At 31.7% G+C, this 19,517-nt stretch overlaps 1 protein-coding gene across 6 annotated transcripts in view; it reads right to left on the bottom strand.

The window, feature by feature from the left end:
* XPO4 (exportin 4) overlaps positions 1-19,517 on the bottom strand; it is a 125,603-nt gene that overhangs the window by 81,785 nt on the left and 24,301 nt on the right. For 3 of the 6 annotated variants that reach the window (XM_031960810.1, XM_031960807.1, XM_031960809.1), the window contains exons 2-4: positions 12,367-12,472; positions 7,052-7,193; positions 1,102-1,240 (exon numbers count right to left, since the gene is read on the bottom strand). In XM_031960810.1, the coding sequence (XP_031816670.1) occupies positions 1,102-1,240; positions 7,052-7,193; positions 12,367-12,460 (375 nt within the window). In that variant the 5' untranslated portion in view covers positions 12,461-12,472. The other 3 variants (XM_031960812.1, XM_031960811.1, XM_031960813.1) reach the window with 3 other exon arrangements.

Below are 19,517 nucleotides of genomic sequence, written 5' to 3'. Positions count from 1 at the left end.
GTTTAATAGGCAATGCTATATATATTCCATGAAGGATATAGCATCCTCCAAAATCTATAAAGAAATAAGTGGAGGAGGGATAGGTGGATGGGGAAGCAAAAGATGAGGGGAAACAAGGGAGGGGTCCCTCGATGAGGAAAGGTTAAGTAATAGCAAAGCAAGTTATGGAGCAAAATTTAATTGCAGAATCAGCAGAGATGGGAAAGACATGTATATATATGTGGGGGAGAGGGATGTGTATGAGTCTATGTGTGTATGTATGTATATATCTACAAATGTATATATAAATATATCTCTTCTTAACTGCAGCTTGCTTGGGGTGGTTGACAGGAATGAAAGAAAGAAAAAAGAATAAAGTAATTAAGGTATCCAGCAGAGAACTAAAGAACAATTTAAAAGGAAGTAAAGGAAAAAAAGGACATTCATGAATATAATTTCATCTACTAATATTATACACTTTCTTGATCTGGTCATTTGTTGTTATATATTTTGATCATCCCTGATGTTCAGCTGGGCACATGACAATGTTCTCTTTTGTTCTACATTCTTTTTGTTTTTCTTATTGTTTTTTCAAATAAAATAAATTAAAAAAAAAAAAAAAAAAAGAAAATAATAAAGATTAAAAAAAGATCCAAAGAAAAAAAGGGAGCAAATACTTGAGAAAATAAAGTAATAAAGGGCAAAGAAATATTTGTAAGCCCAGCAAAAAAGATGACTAGAAATTCTAACATGAACAAATCCTTTAAAACTAAAATAAACAGCAATAGTTTCACAAAATACAGAAGAGGGAACAGCTAAGTGATGCAGTGGATAGAGCACCAGCCCTGAAGTCAGGAGGACTTGAGTTCAAATCTAGTCTCAGTCACTTAACATTTCTTAGGTATGTGACCCTAGCAAGTCACTTAACTGCAATTACATCAGCACCCCCCCCCAAAAAAAAAAAAACACCAGAAGAAATTCAGAAAGCAATTATTATTGACCACACACAATGAACCTTAAAGTATTAACATGTTAATTTAACAGGTTAAAGTATTAACATATAAATAATAATTCAAAACGAATGCAATTAAGCTATATTTCTTATATATTTAACATACTTACCACCGTGGGATTGCCACTGCTTATCAACTGGCTGACTTCATGGAAAATGCTTTTGCAGTCAATTGATTTATCTAATGATCCTCGTTTTACTATTACTGCTACTGCTAACAGAATTTGCTCCCGAACATACTTCTGAAGGCTGTAATATACAAATTGTTAAACAGTTACTTAAATCCGCTATAAAAGAACATCACAATTTCTAATAAACATGTAGTTATTTAAAATACTGCTTACAGAATTAAAGGGGGTCATTTATAAATAAAAGTTGATAGTGCTGATCTTGCTTGGAGAAAGCAGGAACAGGTAAAGAAGAAACATCCAAATACCATAAGTTGTTTTAAATGGGGTGATGAACACATACAGAAAGAACTAAATGCCTTCTAAACTTCCCAGCAAATGATCCTAGACAGGAGCCTAGATCCAGCCAATGTTATGAATTTAAACCTACTTGTCTTCAATACACAATGGTAAATAAACATTTCATGCTACAATTTAGCTAGACAGTTCAAAGCAGAACATAGAACTAAAAACAAATTCTATTATAATAATTTTTATAACTTCATGTCTAAGTTACATATTTTTGCACCTGCAAAACATGGAAATAAAACATTTAAAACAGGTTGATTATTCTATAAGTTAAAGTATATAAGTACATCTCAAATTAATGATAATTTTTAGCTTCACTTTTTAAAATTTTATTTAAAAACAAAACAAAATTCCACATCATAAGAAGACAACCATGACCTCAAGTATTCAGATTCTTCAGTCCAAGAAAAAGAATTATCAAGGTATTAAACTATATTGCATTCCGCAATGGGATACTAAAGGTGCCATTCTAGTTCAAAAGCACAAAAGTAATATTCCTTTCTTAACAATGAAACTCAAAAAGAAAATCGGGATCTACTATATTCCTTTCCCTTGTTGGGACATAAAGAGTACCTACTTCCTCTTTTCTCTGTCCCAGAAAGCTTTCCCTTAAACTACAACGACAAAATAAAAGCCCAGAATATTAGCTGATTTTTATTCTTTAGGGGGAAGATGGTTTTAAATGCAGTGACTACTAGAAAATATAAATAAAATGGAGGACCAAATTTAAACAATGTACAGTGATTGCCTTTCTGAATTGTATAGCAATGTGTAATTGTATATAACTGTAAACAACAGAATTATTCCAAAGTTTATTCAGATAAACAACTTCTGAAATAAAAATCATCTTTAAAAAGTAGGAATTGTTAAATGAGCATAAGATTGGTCTTATATTCATTCACATTAATTTCCTTTAAGGATCTAGAGAACCCTAGACTAACTCTAAAGTTTTTAGGTCTGTAAGATTGGGAGGGTGGGAGAGAGAATTACATAACAACGCAACTCTGGACAGCTTTTCTGAGTATAATTTTAGATGTCTTTAAACTTTAATTAAATGCATTATATCAAAAGAATTTTTCCAATTTTGTTTCTAAACATAACATGTTTCTGAATGTATTATCAATTAATGAGTCAAAAACGGCATTTTGCTAGGAATAAAAATAAGGTAATTAAGTTTTAATAAAATTCAACAAATTATAAATCTCATATTGTATTTTTTTCCCCCAAACTAAGCAACAATTCTTTAACAATTGTGAGACTGATCACAAGCTGAAAAACTTGCCTAGATTCCTCTTTACCAGTTATTTTAAAAATAATCAAAAGATTTGGGAACATGGCTAAATGGAAATCCTAGAAAGGTAAGGCAGCATTCTAAAAGATTAAGTAGATGGGAACAAGAAGAAAACATAAGCTATCAGTCACTTATCTTTGTTTCATGGAGCTGGAACAAGGAAAGTATTCCATATTTCCCCACAACTCTCTTAAATTAGTTTTAAGATATGTTACAAACTGGTCTTAAAAGATCTATGACTCATTACCTACCACTATTTATTTTAATACAGATTAGAATTAAAATAATAAAATGTACTGTATCCTTCTACTGTAACTTATTCTAATGCCTCATCAAGGTATAAAAGTAAATCCAAAGTCCTTAAAGGGGTGGTAGCAAAGCATAAGCTCTTTGACAGGTCCTGGCAAATCTTCCAATACAGGCCTCATTATTAGATTGTACATCTGTTATCTAGGAATGTGTTAGATTAGCTCATAAAAGTTCACCACTAAATTGACATAAAGATGGTTAATTTTTTGGCCACAGAACAGTAACTCTCTGAAAGACCCTTTACTAAATAAGGGATAGTAAGTAATTGCATGTTCAGTGTTGGTGTTCACTGTTGGAGGGCATAAGAAAGATTCTGTATGAAAGAAGTACCAACAAAAATGACAGATCACAATAAACATAATGAAATATAGCAAATTGTATGGCTATAATTAGCTCCGCTGGTTAAAGTTAAAGATAACACAATGTTTTACAGGGAAGGCTAACTGTAATGAGAAAAAGACAAGATTTAAAAAAAAGCTAAAACCACTGCTTTAGACAAATGGGGCTATGCACTTGATGACAAAGAGAAGACAGAACTGACCAACTCTTATTTTGTTGTCTATTTGTACTGCTGAGAAAAATGATCTTTGAACTGCAAAGAATGAAACAAAAAAGCTAATCAGAAATTGAAACCCAAGATGAAGTAAATAGTAATAGAGCACCAAGTGGCTCTGAAGGAGTATGTGCAAATCACCATCACCAGGATCAGATGAAATAGGGTACGGAAAGAACTGAAAGGCATGATTGCTGAGTCACTGGCGTAATGCTCTCTGAAAAGTCATGGAATATAAGTAAAGTATTATAGGATGGGAAAAAGGCAAATATCCTAATTTTCAAAAAAAGACTGACATATATAAACTACAGGCCAGTGATCATGATTCTGACCAAAATTCAAAAACATATTAGAGATGGTTAGTGAAGGACTAAAAAGAAACTGGTACTCACAAGTCAGAATGGATTGATCATGAATAGGTCATATAATATTTACCAATGTTAAGTATAATACCAAATGTGATTATCTTGAAAATTGATTTTTAAAAGTTTATTTTAATATATGGACTCAATGAAAAAAAATTATGGATTCAACGACTGGGGGGGGGGGGGGGTTATATCCCACTTAAAAAAATTACTGCATTGTAACAAAAAAGTGGGACATCAATAAAACAAATAAACTGGAATGTTGTGCTATATTAACTTTATTTTCTCTAGGGGTTATTAGAATGATAGCTCAGTAAATATTCTATTTTTAAAAATGCATGTAATGCATCATATTTTTATTTGACAAAGAAAGATTAGCTATAATTAGAAGTACAATTAGGGAAATTAAAAGAATTTAGAACAGGCTGAAGAGACTGACATCAAATCCCTAATAAGCAAACAGAAAGTTTATGGTATTGTTGTTTAATACTACCAATGACTTGGATCTTTACCCAATCTTTTTTTCCTATGGAATTATTAAATTTGAAGATATCACAAAGTTAGAATAGTTAATACATTCGATGATGGCAGGGATCCAAAAAGATTTTAACAGGTTAAAACTGAATTTAGTAACATGAAATTTAAAGATAGTTTTAGAAATGGGTTAAAAATAAATTCAAATGTAGGAGATTGGGGAGGCATCTAGACAACAGTTTTGGGGAAAAAAAACAAATGAGTGCTACAGAAGACTGCAATCTCCATGAGTGTTTTGTAACAGAAATAAATGAATTTTAGTGAATCATTATCAGTATATATACCACTGGGCTTTAAACTAGCAAAGTCATGTATGTGTCTTCGAGAACAAGTGAAGAATTTTCACTGACTGAAAAGTAATTTTTCAAGTGGCAAAAAATTGGAAACTATGAGGGTGCCCATCAAATGAGGAATGATGGAATATATTATGGTACCCAAACAAAACAGAACTTTCACTATGAATAAAGAGACTTTTGTGATTCAGTGTAAGAAATGATGAAAGGGATGGTTTCAGAGAAAGCTGGGAAGATTTGAATTAATTTAAGTCAACCAAAATAAGCAGAATTAGAGCAATTCATATAATAGTAACATTTTTAAAATAGTGTGTAAAGGACTTAAAAAATTCTGATCAATGCAATAACCAACTAAATGATACAACATGTTATTCAACTCCTGAAAAAAGAGGCAACAAATTCAAGTTACAGATTGAGACATTTGTTTAAACACGTCCAGTGAAGGAATTAATTTTACTTGACAATGTATATTTGTTGCAGGGGTAACTGTTCATTTTATTTTTTCAATGGTTGGAGAATAGTGGGAAGGATAAAAAGAAATTATTGCTAATTTAAAAGATAAAATTTAATTTCAAGAGAAAAAAAAGAAATAAGTGCATGAAAGATAATAAAAAAGAGTCAGACTACATTTAGAGAACAATGGTGCCCAGAAATGGTACAAGGAAGTTCTAGTTTACTTTCCACTCTCATCAAATATATCAGAAGTGTACAGTATTTAGTTTTAGATAACATATTTTAGGAAGAGCATTGATAAACTGGAAAATGTCCAGAGGAGGGCAAACAGCAATGTGATGGATCTTAAGTTATTCCCATATGAATGGTAGGAAAAAACAAAACAAAACAAGAGATGGTTAGTCTAGAGGAGAGAAGATTTCAGTGAGAAGACATGATAGGTCTCTTTAAGAAGAGAGAAAACAGATCTGCTCTTCTTGAACCCAGATGGCAAAACAAGAAGTAATGGATAAAAATTGTAAAAAAGTATATTTGAGCTTGAAGTATAGAAAGCTGTCAAAATAAATTAGAGATGCAAAAAGTAGAATGGGATGCCTTAAGGGGGTAGGGGGTCCCCTCTCAGACAATTTAAAAGCAAAAGCTAAGCAACAGTTTGTAAGATATACCTTTTTTTTCCTCCCCCTGAGGCAATTGGGGTTAAATGACTTGCCCAGAGTCACACAGCTAGGAAGTGTTAAGTGTCTGAAACCAGATTTGAACTCAGGTCCTCCTAACTTCAGTACTACCTAGCTGCCCCCCATAGATATACTATGGAGTGGATTCTTATTCAGGTCTGGGTTAGGCTGGGTTTCATGACTTTTGAAGTCTCTTCTCACTATACTGTGATTCACATTAGTATAATTAATATGGCACCAGGATATTGATGGAACTCTTAAATCCAGATCCAGGGGATTCTGCAATGACTGAAAGTTCAATGTAGGAATATGAAAATTTAGGGTAAAAAGGAGTAAATGAGACCTTTTAACATTTCATAATGCATTTTTGATCATTTGTAATTTAACATATAATATTCTCTTTCTCACAGAATCCCTGCCTGTTTAAATCACATAAATAACAGTTCTATGAAATATAAAGTATAGGAAATGTCAGCATAAAGAAACTTTGTTTAATGGAAATGACAATTTTTGACCAATTTACATGGAAAATTTCCCTTTTATTTTAAAGATTTTCATCCACATATGTTTCTATCTGCAAAAATAACAAAATATTTGTTTTTTAGCTATTTAGTATTTTGTTGGATTTTTAAAAAAATAAAACTGTTCTTAGTCTGCTTTCCTTTTAAACATTTGGGCTTTTAAAAATCTAAACATTTTAAAAGCAATCTTTCCAAAATGAAAATTTAAAAACTTTTTAAAACCCACCTACCAGTTAATATCCAATAATAATAGCTAATGCTTTAAGGTTTACAAAGCACATCCCACATATTACCTCTTTTAATATTCACCAGAATTTTAAGAGGTACATAGTATTATCACTCACATTTTACAGACAAAGAAACAAGTGAAGAGTAGTAAAGTGACTTGCTCAAGGTCTTCAATGCAACAAACATCAACAAGACTCCAAGACCTTGGAGCTATAGATAAAAAAAAAATGGAAAAAAATTCTTGCCTTCAAGAATCTTATAATTTTAACATGGAATACAATAATCAATAATTTAAACAAAAAGACACTCTCAAAGGCATGTAAAATTGCAAAAGACATTTTAGCATTTCTTCTATGTACTTACTTAGGCCTTTGTAAGACATAGGTTAAAAGGAATGTTCGCAGTGACTCGATGCTACCTTTTTCTAAAAGAATCCATTCTCGAACAACTGCTTCCATTATTGCTGTGGCAGCTTGAAAAAGGACATAGTCCACTTTACTAGTTTCTGTTAGGAAAATAAAAAATTTTCTTCAGGTATTTGTTATGAACTTCCACAATGTGCATTTCTTGATTTGAAAACAGAACTTTTCAGACAAGGAATAAAATGATTACCTGTTTTTTTTTTTTTTTCCCGTGACCTTGCTCTAGCACCACAAAGAGGTTAGTTCCTCTCAGAAGACACCTCAGGCAGGTGGCAGCTAATCACGATCACAATTTTCACAAACTTTCCTCACCTCTCTTCAACTGTTACTTCCAAAGCATGAAGAACTAAAAAATAACACAGCTTTAAAAAAAAATAAAAATAAAAAAATAAAGCAATCAGAAATTTTCCTAAGATATTCTCACCAGGTATAACTAGTATACTACATTTGAAGATAATTAAACAAACAAAACAAACAAACAAACAAAAAAAAAACAGTAACTTTTGAGTATTCCCATCCGTGATGAGCCATGTTGTTAAAAAGGTCTATATTTACAATGATATAGATTTCTTTCAGCAAGATGACTCATCTCTAATAGGACACTCAAAAATATATAATTAAAGTTATTTTTCCCAGAAAATAAAAACAAGATTCACTCTTTACACAAGGTGAGAAGTTCTTATAAATTTTCTGATTGCTCTGAGGATCAAACTGAGTAAAAATCCCCATTCTAAATTTTGAAGGAATTCAACCTTATCTATCAAGTTACAGTTTCTGAACTAAGAATTGGTTCACAGGAAAAAAATGAAGTGTCAACAGGTATCAGATTCTCTGTGACCCACGTACCAAATAGCTCTGATAAATAGTTTTTAAATGTGATTTCAAAAAGGAAGAAACAAAGTCAAGAAATGTACAGAAAAACTCAAGAGACTGAATATAATTGCTACAGAAACCATATAGCCAGATTCCAGATAACTTTCCAAGACATTTGAACATTAGTATCTTTAAAGAATTAAAAACAAACTGTAACATAAAATTGGTACTTTAAAGAATGAGCTAAAGTATCTTGAAGATACGTACATTGAAAAGTTAATATCAATGTTTTTCTCCTACTCAAACTCTTATCACTAAAATCTTACAAATGGTCTTGGCAAAATTAGATATGGAAATCTGGGAAGAAGGTTAATCATTAGTGAATAACTATCTCTTAAGTCTCCTACACTGGGTACTGTATAATCCTACATGAAAAAAAAAAAAAAAAGATAATTCTTATCTTATTTTTAAAAGTTTGACTTATTAAATGTAGCCTCAGTGTCAATTCTAATCCTGATGGAAATTACAATCACAATTCATAAATCCCTTAATACTCTCAAAGGAAAAAAAAAAAGAGATAGTTCTTAGAAATTACTACAGGACTCTGGGTAAAGATCTGGTAATGAAGAAATAAAGACTCAATTCACAGTGGACTGAAGGCAATTAAAAGCTACATATCATGTAACACATTTAAGGAGAAATACAGAGCTTCCTCACAACCATAACTCAAATAACTTCTTGCTACCAATTTTCATGGTAAAACAACTTACACTTCCTCTACCACAACATAGCCACTATAACCAAAGAAATGTTAATTTCTGCGATTGGCGTGAATAAAGGCAAACTGTTTTCTCCTTAGCTAATAAAGATCTTCTTTCAAAATTTACTGCATGTGAGAGTAGGACCCAAATAAATATATATTTGGATTTTCATGAAATATAAAATGCTCTCTTTAGCCTCTAAATTGCCTTATCTAGTGGCATTTTTTTAATGAATAATAAATCAACAGACTTTTCCATTTAATACATTTACGGTGGCAAGCATAAGTCACAAAATACAACCATGATCATTCATATTCCTTGAACATATGATATCAGATGATATCAAGATTTCCAAACTGCTGGACCTATATAATTATTACTTCTAGGAACTATGTATATAGTAAAACCAAAGCCAAAATTTTAAACACATGGTCCTTCTAAAACCAATTCTACTTGGACAACTTTTCAAAGTATTAATCTAAAATAAACTTCAAGAGATCCTTTCTAGACATCTATTGATAAAAATAAATAATGTAACTATTACAATACAAGCAATATGTCTGGCAACTAGTAAAAGGATATTTTGAAGTTTGGGGTCCTCAGAGAATTCTTAGCTAGCTACTTACAAAAAAGAAAAAGAAAAAAAAAGTTTATCCATTTACTATGCTGTGCTCACCTCTGCCTAGCAACACAAACTGTTTGACAAAAGCAACTATTTTCAAGTCATTTTAAAAGTTGCATTACTTATGACCAAAATGAAATCATCTCTTTTAAAGAATTTCATAAACCAAAATATTTTTCTCTAAATTTTCTAAAATGAAAATTATTCATTCTCCTTAAGAGAGGAAATGTTCAATTCAATAGAAGAGGCTCAAAAAATTAGCCAATAAAGAAATTGTTCCTCATTCCTCAAGCCCTTTCTACATGACAGTGAATAATTTAGTAAATAAATTCCCACACACAAATTCTAATATCTTAAAATCATACTAACACTTTTGGGACAACCCATACATTTAATTGACCAAAAGAAAAGAAACAAAAGGTAAGATATGATTCATTAAAAGAATTTTACCAATGAAGTACCAATTCTCATTGTTGACAGTATTACTAAATTTTTTCCCAGAAATTCTGAAATCTAAGATTTTACTATTATAATTGCTTTTTATTTATTCTTTTTTTTTTTTTTTTTGATACTTCAAGGTAAAAAAGAAATGATACTTCCTAGAATATGGACATAAAATTACTAAAAAAAAAAAAAAAAAAAAAAAAATTAACACCTAGAGAAAATAAATCCTTTTATTCATCTGAGTATTTTCTAACAATAAGAACAAAGTCAAAGGGTTTTCTAAGAACAACTTTAGCACTGCTTAGTCAAAAAGCATTTGAAGTGTCATGAAAGTGAGTAACTATATCTTCAGATTTTTTTCTTACCAAAATAAATACACAGAAAAAGAGGAAAGAAAATAAATATAAACATAAGAGTTAGAGAAAGAAATAAAGAAAAATGGAAAAATATGCAAAATTTAAAGTTGAAATGAGGAAAGAAAAAATTTAAGTTATATAAAATGGAAGGGCAAGGCTCTTTTTTTCCTTCTTTAAAATTTTAGAACAAATTCCCTAAGCGATGCCCACAAAATAAAATTAATTTCCTGAATAAGAATGTGAAAATTCTGGCTTCGCTGATTGACTGCCACCTGAATGAGAAGTCTTCTTAGAGCAATTACCCTTCTTTGCTGGTGGCAACTGAGTAAAAGACAGCCTGTGGTGTTTATATGTAAACATGAATATAACAGAAAGACCTGTAGTATATTAATGATGTTATTGGTAATACACACACTCAAAAGTAAAATCTGCTACTTCAACATTCCAAAATTTAAAACTCTAAGAGTATAGTTGGAATTGGCACTACTACTCCTTCAAAAATGTATCCCATGTCAAAAATACATTATTAAATAAACTAAAATAGCAACAAAGTTAATACTACTTCATAAAGGTGAAACTTATACATTGGAAATTTTTCTATTTACCATCTAGAATAAACTAGTAATCACCTGAAGCTAAATTAAACCACAGCTAAGCCCAGCTATGTATATCCAGCAAAAAAGAAAAATAAAATAACCAGTTCTCAGAACAAATTTAGATGGACTCTAGATTTATTATTTTTAACCACAATGATTTTCTGATATTTATCAATGCTAACCCAATACATGTCAGGAGGTGGAAAAGAAAGTAGAATTCTTTTAAATTTGTTTACCTTGAGGTTTGGTTTCTTTTAATTTTCTATGGATATATTAGAAACAGTCAGAGCCAGTTTATCATATCAGATCTAAACCACCCCTGTGTACAAAATTATTCATTCAAAAAATATAAATATTTCATCTTAGTTTTAAAAACTGGCCTGTCTATTCAGAAGTGAGTTAACTGACCTATCCTTACCACTTTGGGTCCTAAAAATACAAACTATGCAAAAGTATTCTCTTCTTTTAAAAGAAATTGAAATCTCAAAGTAGAAAAGTAAGTTAAATGACTACACAATTATTTACAGAGAAATGAATTTATCGAGAATATGATCTTTACTCACAGCATAAGGCAACAACAAAAATGAGTTTTCTATTTAATACAAACAAACTTATTAAGGGCACAGGGGAATAAAAATCAGCAGTTCATCCTAAAATTTACTATCCTATATCAAGTGTTATGAACCTCAAATAAAACTTTAGACTGTCAAATAAAAAGAGGTTAAATTATCAAAAGCAAAGTCTGTGTAAAAAATAAACAAAAGGAAACAAAAGCTCTACTGTGGCCCTTATTAGTAAACAGTGCCAGTGAAAGAGGCAGTTTTATAATTTTGAAGTTCAATATTTAAGATTTTTAATGTATATGTTATAATCAAAGTATTTTGAGTAGAAACTTCCACAAAAATCTTTTAAAAAGGCGATGTTTATTTTTAAAATAATTATTTCAAAATATTAACTTGTTTCTGTCTCACGTGCTATCCATTCATTTATTTCTGAGTCACATTTAAAAAGTGTTATGGAACCAACATAGACCTTTTCCTTTGAGAGTTTTTTCCCTGTCCTCTAGGGCCAGTAATTCCATGCACATAGGAAACTACACATGAGAAACATCCCCAAGTCATAGATAAGCAACAATTTTGCAACTTGGATTATTTAAAGAATTGCCTGGGGCATAGAGAATTTAAATTATTTCATATAAGGGATCTTAGATTTAGAGTGGGAAAGGGCTTGGGTCACAAAGAAGCATGTATCAAAGGAGGGGCTTGAACTCATATCACATTGATTCTAAGGTCCACTATATTGGGCTGCCTGTCATTTTTCCTTTGAGAGTTGATGTCATATAGTTGAAAAGAACTGAATAACAGAAATGATGAACACATCAATGTTTTTTAAAAATAAACTCAATTCTCATGTTCTTATTTTAAAGAGGTCTTTGACCTTAAAGTATGTTTTAAACAGATAAATTCATACTTAAAATAAGTTTCTTTTTTGCTCTGAGAAATACCTTTTAAAATTCACTTTAGTACAATTAATGTAATATTTTTTAATTAAATATTTTTTACAAATAAATGTTTTTTAAAATGAAGCTGTATAAACAGCAATAATCTTTTTTAAGCAATATAAAACTACTAAGCTAGTGCAACAAAAATTAAGTTAATACTTACCCAGGATATGCTTGCAAACTGCAAAAGGTGATTTTGATTTCCTAAATGATAAGAATATATGTTCTGCATGCTGGCGTTGTTCATTATTGACCATAGAAGGTGGTGCCTTAATTTAAAACAAAAAACAAAAAAAACCTACTTAGATATGTCTAATTTTTAAGCTCAAACATACTGCTCCTTAGAATATTTTATGAATACTATCTCACCTTCATATTATCAAAGAAAAGTTTCACAACAATGGCAAAAAGTTTTAGTAATGTTCAATTGAGCATTTTCTACCAATAACAACATCAGAAAACAAATAAGCTGAAAATGGGCTTTTATTCCAGTATGTTACCACAAAATGAATTTTCAACCTGAGCAAGAATAAATAACTTTCAAGAATACAAATATTAATTTCATGGAACACATTTTTTGACCAGAAAAAGTTTCTGATAATTCAAACAACACATATTTCAAAGATTAAGTAGTCATAATTAGCTAAGTAATTAATTATGAAACCTTAGAAAAATCAAAGTAACCATATTACTAAACTATAACTAAATTAAGTAATTATAGAATAATATTAAAGATATGATTAAATGTTGCCATTTAATGAATGCTTATTCAGGATAAGGAATTAATCAGCCAAAAATTTAGACTAATAAATTCAACATTTTTTTAAAATTTAAGACTAAATTATTCTTAAGAGTGTCACCTCAATAACATTTATTCCTACAATAGGAATTAGGCTGTGTACAAGTATGAAAATTACTCAAGAAAAAAACTGGTGTCTCTTTAGTTAAGTTCCACTGAATAAAACAAAAAAAATTCTTTAGAAGGGGAAGAAAAAAATGGGAGGGAACAATGAAACTTTCATCATTCTAATAATAATGTTATGGAGGAAGTAAGTTCAAATCATCTGACAGAAAATACACAACACATTCTTAAATTGAGACATATTTTAAAAACAAATGCAAAAAAATTTAAAACATTTTTATAAACTAGCTAATATTCTTAAGGGAACAAATTACTTAGTATCTAAGTACTCTTACATCCAATTACAGTCAATAAATAAAAGACTAATTGAACTTTTGGATTTAAGGATCTTAGATTAGGAAAAAAACTAGGCTAGAAAACTAATTTCTGCTGTAATTTATAGTGATAGAGCACCCTCTAGGTTTCATCTTTTAAAATTCAGGTACCAAACAACAAAAGTAAAGCAAGCTTTACCAGTAAAATGCCATAGTTTCTATTTATAAAAAAGTTGCTATGTGAATCCATTAAGTACATTTCATGTTAGTTATATGTTAGTGACGTGCTATTTCCTGATCCATATGAAACTAACAAAGAGAAAAACTTTTATTTTTACTCAATATACTGTTTGGGTATTAAATCAAATGAGTGCATCAATTCTAGATTATAAAGATAAAATAATTATTATCTACATCCTCTCTCAGAATCATCTTCATAATTAAAATACAACTAATAAGTACATAACTGTGTGTGACAATGTGATGTGTACAACTATACAAAACTATATAACCAATGACTCCCTCTTTCTAAGAGCTAACAGTCTGAATTAGATAAATATACTTATAACAAAATTAAGCCATCAAAGCGATATTGCAAAGGATATTTAAAGAATTTACATTAGTCTCTCAAAAATACCAATAAATAAGTCAAAACTAGATCAAAATTTTTCTTCCTTCTTTCCTTTAATTAGCAAAATCAAAAAGAAAGTCTTATTCTTTATTGTTGCTGTTCAGTCGTTTAAGCAGTGTTTGATTGACACTTAATAGCATTTTAGAGTTTTCTTGGCAGAGATATTGGAATGGCAAGCCATTTCCTTCTCCATGTCATTTTATAGATAAGGAACTAAGGATTAAGTGACTTGACCAGAGTGAAACAGTAATTAAGTGTCTGAGTCTGGATTTAAACTCCTAACTCCAAGCCCAGTGTTCTATCCTCTGTGACAGGATATCATTCCTTATAATTTGTTTTAAAAGTCTAAAATGGTTTTAGAAATTCAACAGGGAAGAAGTTATCATCTGTACAAGCTGAAAACTATTAAGTCTGAAAAGTATTTAATGAAATATATATTCAAAAGATATTGAGATAAGCACTCTAAAATTACCTAAATAACTGAATATTTAAGTCTAATTCAATAAATCAAATTAATCAAAAGGAACAAGAATCTACTCAAATGAAAGAGTATTTTAAATCAAAATAAAATATGCTGATTACAAGTTACTAACTGCTTCACATTGTATTAGAATCTTTGATCATCATAAGGTGAATTCTCCAACATTCACAAATACTTTTTCTAACTTCCTAGGGAGTTATACTTTGCTTTCTACCTCAATAAACTGCTTTATCTCTTCTGTTGGCTTGTACATATGTTCAATAGGAAAAATTTCTCATTTCCTGGCAGACTTTATTACTTTGGGACTTCTCCAACTTCACCATACTCTAGGAAAACATCATCTGGAAAGATCAAATTGGCCTTGGTATTCATATCTCATTGCTCCTTCTGATGGAAGCAAGAACCATGTAAGCTTGATTAATGGAAGGAGCTCAGTACAGACATATCAGTATTTTCCATTTGGTTGTACTACTTTAGGACTTTACTTCTCTCCAGTACTTCTTCCTCCTACTTCTCTGACTTCTCAAAAAACAAAGCATTGTAGGGGAGGATAGATTGATCTGGCCTATTTTGTTCCTACTCTTTCTGGTAAATGGGAGTCTAAGAACCTTGGGGGAAAGTAAGGAAGATCAAATCTCTCCAGCAACTCAAATAGCCCTAGGTAAGGTAGGTAGATAGCCTTTTAAAAGGATGTTGAAGCAGTGCAAATTAGCAACCAGAAAGTAACTCAAATTACAAGGAATTTCTAACTCTAAATCAAACGACTATCTGGGACAATGTATTGATGTTCATCCTCAGACATCAAAGATGTGAAGATGAATTAAACCTCTGCAGACATAACTTATCTGATTGGTTAGTATGTTCTCAAAGAGTATAACTTCTGAAGCTGAAGACCCCCGTGGGAGGAAATACCTCTCCATTCCCCACTCCACAACAATTCAGTGATAAGATTCTGCAAATTGCACAACCTCCTGTGAAAACAGGATGAGTATTTAGTTTCCACAGAGTTATGAAGCTTAAAACAGAAAAATGAAATTGAAACCTAAGAAATGGAAGCTAGGCTAACACAGAAAAAGGAAACAAAAATTTATGGAGGGAAAATATAATTAGAGGTAGAGACAAGGGAAGATGTAATTAAAGGACTTACACTCACTTGAGGGGAAGATGTAATCAGAGATAGAAACTCATGCAAGGGAATTAAGACTTTTCAGAAAGGCTATCAACTTTTATAGTACCTATCCAAGTCAGGAGAAGGATTGAACTACATCCAAATAAGTTGACCACCAAGGGAAGATGTAATGTAATCAGGATGAGGATTCACACCTACAACAACAGATTAGGTGCTCCAGATGGGTTGTAACCTCTGTAATTCCAGCCAATGGGAACACAGGAGAGGGACTGCTTCTGTGCTCCAAGTGTGACTTTTCTACAGGAAATCTGCTACTGCCATTGTATGTTAAAATGCACTTTTATTTCTCATACTCCCAATCCTTACAAGAAGAAAGGTGCCTAAGTATTTTCCTTAATTTGATATTGAGTGTATACATGGCCTATCTTCTTCAGAGAGCTGAAGTCTAAGCCACTGAGTTCTAAGACAACATGTATATTGGTTTAACTTGTTTTCTGGAGAAGAGGCATCTTAGCAGCTAAGCATTTTAGTATCTCAGCACATAGTGCAAGGTAGCATCTAGAAACAGAGTGAAACTGTAACCAATGTGCCAATGGAACCACACCTGTCATTGACCACAAGACTAGAAGAATAAAATCCACAAATGAAACAAGCAGACTTAGTAAAAAGAGCAAGGTATCATCAGATATCAGAACTTAAGATATGCAGTTATTCTCCTTGCTATGACCACAGCATTCTCATGTGTGTGCTCTACCATATGTAATCACATAATATAATTTCCTATGGGTGTAGTTCTTTATATATATCCATCACCCCTATATATATTTCTCAAATATGTACACTCTTACCCAAAGGACAATTTCAGAGAAAAACTGGAAAGACTCCTATGATGTAGAGTCCAGAGACTGCTGAACTCGGCATCATAAAGACCAGAATTCAAATCCTACCTTTATGTGACCCTAAGGCAAGTCATTTAAAGACTGCCTCAGATTCCACGTTGTGAGATCAAATGAGATGACATTTGTAAAATTACTGTTATTATTAGAGTGAACTTAGAACCAGGGGAACAATTTAACAACATTGTAAAAACAAGCAACTTTGAAACACTTTAAGAATTGTGATCAATGTAATTACTAAATAATTCCAGGAGAATGATGAGGAAGCATGGCCCACCCATCCCAACAGAAGTGACTAGCTAAGTATGCATAACTAGGCAAACATTTTTTGAGTAGTTGATGTGGGATTTTATCCTGTTATATCAATGGTCTCATTATATCTGTTACACATCTCAAAAACCAGGACCAAAACAAAACAAAGAAAAACCTGGACATTATACTTTTAAAAATAGGACTAACCAGAATAGAAATAGAAGGAATTAGCTCATCACATTTTCAAAGAAACCCCAAAATGAAAACTCTCCAGAACACATAAGCCAAAATCCAGAGCTTTCAGGTTTAAAAAAAAAAAATTCATATTTTATATATATATCAATCACACAGCCAGAAAGAATTCAAGAACAGAGTAGCCACTGTAGAATCAGCAGCCCCTATTCGAAAGAAGACAAAAGCCTTACAGCCAAGAAAAATTTACCCAGTAAAACAGCATATAATTTGTAATCACACAAAGAGGAAAAAAATGGAACTTTGATGAAAGAAGACTTCTAAGCATTCCTGATAAAAAGACCAGAACAACAAAGAAATTCAAGTTTAAATTCAGGAATTAAAGGAAACATTAAAAAAAAAAAATCACAAGGGACTATACAAGGGTAAATTGCTTATATCAAAATATGAGATGATACAAGTCCCATCTGAACCCCAACAACAAAAGTCACAGTAGGAATCTAATCAGTTGGAAGATTTGGGAATGTCTTGATGGTTTTAAAAGAATGGAAACAGAAGCAAAAAGGAATAGAGGAGAAAGAAAAGAGAAAGAAAAATTAGGAGAAATTATACCCATCATCCTAAGAAAGATTCACAGACATAGATGTACATGTGCATGCAGCACTGTGCACACACTTTTTTAGACAAGACTACACGAGATAAACTGAGTGAAGACACTCATGGGAATATAGCCTTAAAATATACCTTAATTGTGATTTGAGACTGTAATAACAAGTAGAATTATAGCTAAAAAAAAGTTGCGGTGTTCATCTTCTCCTGTTTCCAACCATCTCTTATTAGCATTTAAGTACCTCTTTTAAAGGCAATTTATTCTTTTATTTCTAGGATAATTTTCCATAATTAGAATGTAATCCCAGACTCCCCAAGCAACAGGAGAAAAGGCTGGGGAGGTGAGGGAGATTCCTCATTCAGGCTATTTAATCTGGTGTTTTGCAGTTTTTACTTTGCACTCCTTTTACTGGCAAACACTTTTTTGTCAGATTACAGTTGCCCTTTCTTGAGAAATTGTAATAAACTCCTTTTTGCTTTTTCCATACTCTGAAAATCTGGCTGTTTTTGTGGTTGATACTGTTCCACACAGTTTGGGGGCCCATCCAGGATATCTCCTATTTGTGAGAGATCTCTCCTGTACTGAATCCTTGGGCAGTTACCCTCCAGAGAGTTCTCCATTGGTTCTTCAACTTGGCTCAGGAATTCCCCACTCTGATCAGGTAAACTCTCGAAGAGAGACACTCAAAGAAAGCAAAAAGCAAAGTGGGCTAGTAAAGATAGAGGATTAATTCAGCCCAGGTGATAAGCCAGTTGAGAAAGGTTTGAAATCACTCAGGTGAGTTGTGCACAGCCCAGATGAGTAAGAAATGGGGGGAAGAGGGGAGGAAGAAGACTATCAGTACAAGAGCTTTCCTCTGCCAAGTAATTAGTGAGCTGCATGGGTGACTGGAATTGGGATTAGGAGAATTTAGACACTGAAGTCTGTAATAAAAGGCTCCCTAGGCAATTCTAGTCCATTAGGATTTTCCTTTGGTACAACTGGATGAGTCCTGTGGATAAGATACTGTGAACTTTGGGAAAGAAAGATAGTTTAACTTTAAACCTAGCTAGTATCCCTGGAAGACAGCTCTTTAAGAAGAATTGGGAGTAAGTAACAAAATGTATAGGAAAACTCTGTTGTTTTATTTGGGCAGATGCCCTAAATTCAAAGGAGTCTTCAATGCTGGCTAACAGCTCCTAAGGCTTCAGTTCCCAAACTCTCCTCCTCACTTCTACTCCAAGGTATAGTAGTTTGATTTAGAAAAGGGTAAAAAGGACAGTGTGTGTATGTGTGTGTGTGTGTGTGTGTGTGTGTGTGTGTGTACACATGTATGCATGTCCTGTGGATAGACTTGAAAGGGCATTTTTTAGCCAACTTAAATTTGAGTGCTAAATTCTAATTCTAAAATTGTTTGAGATAATTACTATTAACCAATCACGTGCTAAACTTGTTCCCTTGTTTTATTCTGGTATAAGATTTTCAAAATATGTATGCACTTTTATTGAAGTATTGCCATTGGAAATTTCGATCTGTATTTGATTTGATTTTAAGTTTAAAATTTTGGTTCTCTGGTAAGAACCAGGTCACATGTTTGTATCTTCTAATTAAATTGTATATTGGGCAATTTGTAAAAATTGTATGAGCTGTGCTTTAACATTTTGTCAGTCCAGCTGGATATGTATTATACGTTTTGTGAAACTTCATCCAAAGTTAGATATTCTGAATATTTTAAGATTTGTCTTGCTTTTTTCTTTGTAAAAGCAAGAAAATTTGGCACATAGGGATATGTGTAATTGCATCTGAAAGATGTGTAATATGTCTAAAGATAAATAAGAATGTATTGAGAAGGTGTCCTTCCAGAGGGAAGGAGCCCTTTTTGTAGTGGCAAGAAACTGGAAACTGAGTGAATGCCCATCAGTTTAGGAATGGCTAAATAAGCTATGGTATATGAATGTTATAGAATAT

Source organism: Sarcophilus harrisii, chromosome 3, assembly GCF_902635505.1.
Source record: "Sarcophilus harrisii chromosome 3, mSarHar1.11, whole genome shotgun sequence".
Taxonomy (NCBI): Eukaryota; Metazoa; Chordata; class Mammalia; order Dasyuromorphia; family Dasyuridae; genus Sarcophilus; species Sarcophilus harrisii.
Note: the sequence above shows the minus strand (reverse complement) of the source record. Positions and strands in the feature narration are given on the sequence as shown.